This window comes from Aegilops tauschii, chromosome 7 (assembly GCF_002575655.3).
Source record: "Aegilops tauschii subsp. strangulata cultivar AL8/78 chromosome 7, Aet v6.0, whole genome shotgun sequence".
In the NCBI taxonomy this organism is placed as follows: domain Eukaryota; kingdom Viridiplantae; phylum Streptophyta; class Magnoliopsida; order Poales; family Poaceae; genus Aegilops; species Aegilops tauschii.
Window position 1 is genome coordinate 76564653 of NC_053041.3, and position 6214 is coordinate 76570866.

General features: G+C 51.5%; 1 protein-coding gene across 1 annotated transcript; it reads right to left on the reverse strand.

Moving 5' to 3' along the window:
• Window positions 1-1952: 1952 nt before the first annotated feature.
• LOC109752985 (histone H3.2) lies at window positions 1953-2639 on the reverse strand. Its single transcript, XM_020311912.4, has one exon. The coding sequence runs from the start codon at window positions 2525-2527 to the stop codon at window positions 2117-2119; it is 411 nt and encodes a 136-aa protein (XP_020167501.1). The 5' UTR covers window positions 2528-2639; the 3' UTR covers window positions 1953-2116.
• Window positions 2640-6214: the final 3575 nt, after the last annotated feature.

The following is a 6214-nucleotide window of genomic DNA, read 5'->3' on the forward strand; positions in this document are numbered from 1 at the left end:
CTAAAACCAAAGAAGAAAATAAAATACAAAACAGCTCGTGGGGCAAAGTGGGCCAGGCCATTTGGCTAGCCTTTAGCGAAGGCACCACTAGTTAATGCACACAAGCGCCATCTAGGTATTCTCAAAAAAAAAACTAGGTATTCTCAAAAAAGAAAAGAAAAACAAGCGCCAACTAGGAGCTCTCCTCTAAAGGTGTCTTCACCAAGTTGATGCTCCGGTCCTGATGCTTTTCCTGCTTCTAGTTGTGTAGTGATGTATGATCTGTGTTCTGTTACTGATCTCTGAGAAACTTGTAGTAATAAGGTAGATGTTGTTCACTGTACAAGAACCTGATGATTGGGTAGTCCCCTAATGGAGTGGTTTGTAATCCTCAACGACGTTGTCTAGTCGAACTTTTGTAAATGAAAATCAGGGCGGAAAGCTCCTCGATTTGGAAACAAAGAACAAGAATTTGAAATGTGCTAAGCAGCAAGTACTAGCACATTTCTAAGGACTTTTACCAGCACAACTGTTCTAACCAGACTACCAGAGAGTCCAACACCAAAATTCCCAAGAAAAACGTGTATTCGCCAAAAGAGAAGATGAACATTTGCATCACGCCGATGTGCTCCCAGATTACAGCAATCAAATGGGGCAGTCCTTTTCTTTTGAATTCAGCGGCAGTTTCAGTCACGTGGACAAACTGGGGCTACCATATACAGTCTGCGGCGAACCGCCCGCGAAGCGCGTCAAGGGCGACCGAGGTTCTGCAGCAGCTGCCAAGATCAAGAGCTGCCCCGCGTCGCTGAGAATCTATAGGCAAAGTTGCAGTGGTATTTTTCAAAAGATGAAAGCTGCAGTGACATTTTTAAATTGGCAAAAATTGTAATGGGATCTATCCAGTTAACCCCAAGACAAAACAAATGCATCAAGCAAGAAAGTTTGAGCAAGAGCTGTTATGATCCTCAGCTCCTGGTTTATGCAATCAGAACTGAATGCTGTGTTGTGTCAAGAAAAATGCATGTACGCTTTTGCCAAGATCTGTATGCGGGCAACAAAATTTCTCAACCATGAGTCTCGGTGACCTGCGCAACTCTGAATCTGGAACAGACCAGCAGCACTGCTTTTGATAAATCTCTTCAGATATGACATGCTAGTATCGATAAAGAGATGCCAAAAGGAATGTTCTGCAGTTACAATACGCTCAAGCCAGAGTTTTCCCTCTGAGCAACCCTTCTATGTTGTTTTGCATTTTTCTGTACAATCTTTCGATGCCTACGATTTGCATTTTTCTGTAAGATCTTTCGATGCCTACGAATCCTCGCCTGAACAAATCCTTCGCTTCTGATGTGGAAGTAAGGGAAACGAGCATTACACTGAACTCACGCGCTTTACTTAACTTACCATGATTTTGCATGTAGTACTTCATAAAGGACATACCTGCTGACAGATTCATCACCATGCTGAATGTATTCATCAACAATATGAGCATCAATGCAGGCTCCTTGTATTGTTATGTTTTTGCATCCAAATTATTTTGCAAAGTATGGATAGTGCTCATGGTTACATAAGGCAGCTCATACCCTATTCCAGTTTTTCTTTCGAATTTCTGGAAGATCTGTTTCAGAATTGATTGGTTCTCGCCAAGAAACTAGCAGACTGAATCTGCAGGAAGTGGTGGCCTGTTTAAAGAGGACTAGTATACAGAATTACTAGTTACTCAAAAGAGAAAATCAGATCTGCAATTTCGCTTCAGAGTCTTGTCCAGCAACAACTGTTCCGGCCAAAGAACCCCACAACGAAATTCCCAACAAACTCGTAGTAGCCAAAAACAACAGACCACGCACAACAGATCATGCAGCAATCTTCCTTTTTTCTAGGTTCAAATGGGATTCTTACTTACAGTGAACCCACAGAATCAGACAATCACGCACAACAGATGTCGGTAAAAAAAATGTAGAACAAACCAGAGATTTAGCATAAAAGATGCGTGATTCCATTAATCAAACCAGAGATTTGAACATTTGATGGCATCCATCGGAAATACAAGCAGGGCAAACAACAGGAGGAGCAAACAACTACAGTCATAAACATCTAGCAGGAACCAAGAGCAGCGGACACGGGACGCATACAGAGCCTAGGCGCGCTCCCCTCGGATCCGGCGGGCGAGCTGGATGTCCTTGGGCATGATGGTGACGCGCTTGGCGTGGATGGCGCACAGGTTGGTGTCCTCGAAGAGCCCCACCAAATAGGCCTCGGCGGCCTCCTGAAGGGCGGAGACGGCGGAGGACTGGAAGCGGAGGTCGGTCTTGAAGTCCTGCGCGATCTCCCGCACGAGGCGCTGGAAGGGGAGCTTGCGGATCAGCAGCTCCGTGCTCTTCTGGTACTTGCGGATCTCCCGGAGCGCCACGGTTCCCGGGCGGAAGCGGTGCGGCTTCTTCACGCCGCCGGTGGCCGGGGCGGACTTGCGAGCCGCCTTGGTGGCCAGCTGCTTCCTCGGCGCCTTGCCGCCGGTGGACTTGCGGGCCGTCTGCTTGGTGCGGGCCATCGGAGCTGCTGGGGCCGACCGGCGGCGAGGGATGGGTTGCTGCTGCTGCGGTTTGGAGATGGAGATTGAGATTGGGACTTTTCGCCGTGGTGGGTTGCTGGAGAATGGGGGGATTTAAATAGGATTGACGATGGGTTTGGTGCTCTGCGCGCGATGATTTTGGGGTTTGGATTTCGGCCGGGCGGGGGGCGGGGGGTGGGACGGGCGCCGTTGGATCAAATGCAGATGGAGGGTGTGGATTCGAGTTTGCAGCCGTCACGCGGATCGCGATCCGTGTGCCTCTTGAGCGGTAGTACTACTAGGTAGACTCTGTACGAGGGGTCGAGGCATTTCGGGTTTTTTTTTGCTTTTCGGTGTTCTTCCATAACACTCTGATGGTAATAGTACTAGTACCAGGGATTTCGTAGTTACTAAAAAAAAAGTACTAGGGATTTCGGAAAATTTGATCATCATTTGTGAGAATGTAAAATGGACCGTGCTATGATCGATGGTTTTTATCACGGTCTCATTGGCCTCTCCCGCATCAATCTTGCTTGTATCATGTTGTCATTTTTCAACACCACGATGCATCGGAGCCTTTCTGAATTCTGCCTGATTTTGGTTTTACAATTGTACCATTAGGCTGATAAAAATACCACTAGAACGCTTAACACGTGTCTAGCAACTCCTTCCATCCCTAGTTGTGCTAATTAAATTGGTGTCTTCCTTGGTTGTCGCACCTTAGACACGGCCGACCTTCGTCGTTGATGCCATGACCCTAAGGTTTACTGAAAAAGGGTTTCCCCCCGCTTTGTATTCCAAAGCAATCAACACCGTACATATAGCATTGCTGGAGCGAGCAACACAACAAGCCCACAAGAAAATGAAGAAACAAATGCCAACAACGGTAGCTCGACAAAGCGCCGATGACCCGCCCCCGCTGCGCCCTCTGGAGACAAACCACCACAGCCCGAGGCTCCGATCCGCCGCGTACCAAGCATCACCTACAAAGAAGGGCTGCAACGCCGACGACATTGCTGCCCGAACGTGTCCTAGAGTTTCCCAGGGCACGCGGAGGGAAGTGGGGGATGGCTACCGCCGACACCCTCCATGAAGGAATGGTGGCACCCGCCGGTGTCACCGCATCAGAGCCGGACGAATCGGCAAGGATTTCTCCCGCACTCCAAACCCCGCCGCCCAACACCATGTGCCATTGCGGTTGCGCCGTCACCCAGGCTGTCTCACTGCGAACACCAACACGAGGCCAAGAAGACCGGAGAGAAGTGCCAAGCGACGGGAGCAGCGGCACCGAAGCCGAGCGGGAGGGAACCGCATCCACCGCCGTCGTGAGAGAGGCCCGCGCCTCCGGCATTGTCGCGGTCGTCGTCCGGTCATGGCAGCAGGGCATACCAGGCCACCCCTGGCCCGGCCAGGCCCGAAACGGGCCCGCTAAGCCCCGCCGGCCATGCTGCAGTAGGCTGTCGTCAGCGCTGCCAGCACCCAGCCGCTCATCGCTGCTCCCCCGCTTCCCGAAAGTCACGCCGCCGACCCGCCCCCCGCCGGCCCGCCCATGCCCAGATGGGGCCCGCAAGGCCCAGATCTGGGCCTAGCGGCCGCCGCCAGGGCGCGTTGTTGCGCTACCCCGCCGCCAACGACGACGATGCCGCCCAGCCACCCGCTCGTGCCGCGCCGGAGAACCCCGCCGCCACCCTAAGGTTTACATGGTCACTTTTAAGATCAACATCTCCTTCTCTCTTAATAACAAGAAAGGCACATGAACGACATATATATTGAGCTCATATACAGTTTACAACATGAAGTGCAAAATAACACGACATGGCAAGCTCAATCGACGTGGTTTTTTCCCTCTCCCGAGGTGACCAGGGCAAAGCATTTCTCCTCTCGATCTCCATCGGCGAGCATCTGGTTTCGCCTTTCCTCAGACTATCGATGAGGCAGGCGGTGGTGGGGAGGAAAATCCTAGTGCCTCGGCTTCGGCTAGTAGATAGGTTAGAGTTTTAGCCCTCGCAGAGACGACACTCAAACGGATGTCGACGCTTCTTCTTCGAGCCAGTATTCCGGTCTCCGACCGTCCTCAAGTTCATCCATTCGGACAAGTTAGATGGTGCTCCGGTGTAGATTCATGCCAGCTTCTCGGCGTCAGACTCGGTCGGTCGCGTGTCAGCCGCACGATTTGCCCATCCATAATCGCTCCAATATTATCCTCAACCCCCCGCTAGGAAACCCCTATCTTCTAGCTCCTTTCCCGTCAGCATCGATCCTCCCTAAGCGTAGCTCCTCTTCCCAACTGAATTACCTCACACCCTCCAGCCCGCAGAACCTCGGGTGCTCGCCTATCGTAGCAACAACGTCGCACGTCCTTCTTGTCGATCGCTTGCATCACCATGATTCGCCGCACCACCCCAAGCCCTTTGTTGCAACATCGGTGCACGGATCCCCCCGTCGCCACTAGTGTACCCCACGGTCGTAGACAATTTGTTGCATAGCAAAAAGTAACGCCCATTGCAGTACTTGATTCGTCACCGCCATCATAGGAAGGACTTGTCCAGCACGTTGCAGCCTCGTAGCTCCACCTGCCAATGGTTGCAGCTCCAACGGGCGCCGGTCGTAGTGTTAGGAGCCGATCATCACACATGACGAGACTCGTCGCCGTAGCAATTGTCAACGCCGGTTGTGGAAAACACTCACGATAGTCGCAGCAAAATCATTGTCCTCGCCGTCATCGGTCGTGGCATCTTCATGAATGGTTGTAGCAATCGTCCATACTAGTCGTGACAAAAATCGATGACGGTTGCAGCAAATAATCGTCGCTACCGTCTCGGGTCGGGACTTCAGCATGAATGGTTGCAACAACCCGCATGGTCGGTCAGACCATCATGTAGGCCCCATGCAGCTTCACACGTTATTAGGTCTAGCTCTCAGCGTACATGGTTGCATCGACGCCGACAGGTCGCAATATCCTCTAGGCTTGGATGCCGCTCTGTGTGTCATTTGTTCCAGCTTCCAATGTACTCGGTTATAGCTCCCAATGTACATGGTTGTATCCCCGCCGACGAAACATGCTTTCAGCCGTGGCTCCATGATCACAGCGCCGCCACCGGCCGGTTCCAGCATGCGGTGACCGCGGTACCAGCACCGCCACAGACCGGTTCTAGCATGTATCCCCTCGCCCCCGCCACGATGCTCGTTGTAGGATCGAAAGTATGTCTAGAGGGGGTGATTAGACTACTTAACCAAATAAAAATCTAGCCTTTTCCCAATTTTAGCAACTTAACACAAGTCAAGCAATCAACCTACACATGCAATTCTAAGAGTATAGCAGCGGAATATAAATCATTGCATATGAAGGTAAAGGGGAGGAGTTTGGAGGGAGCAAACGCAATGTAGACATGGAGATTTTTGGCGTGGTTCCGATAGGTGGTGATATCGTACATCCACGTTGATGGAGACTTCAACCCACGAAGGGTAACGGTTGCGCGAGTCCACGGAGGGCTCCACCCACGAAGGGTCCACGAAGAAGCAACCAAGGAGTTTGTAAGGGCAAGGAGATCGCCTACTTTGTGAAGATCTACCTAAGTGAGGCAAGTCCTTCGTGGGCGATGGCCATGGTGGGATAGACAAGGTTGCTTCTTCGTGGACCCTTCGTGGGTGGGACCGATCGCTCATTTCGGTGAGACCGAAACGTTA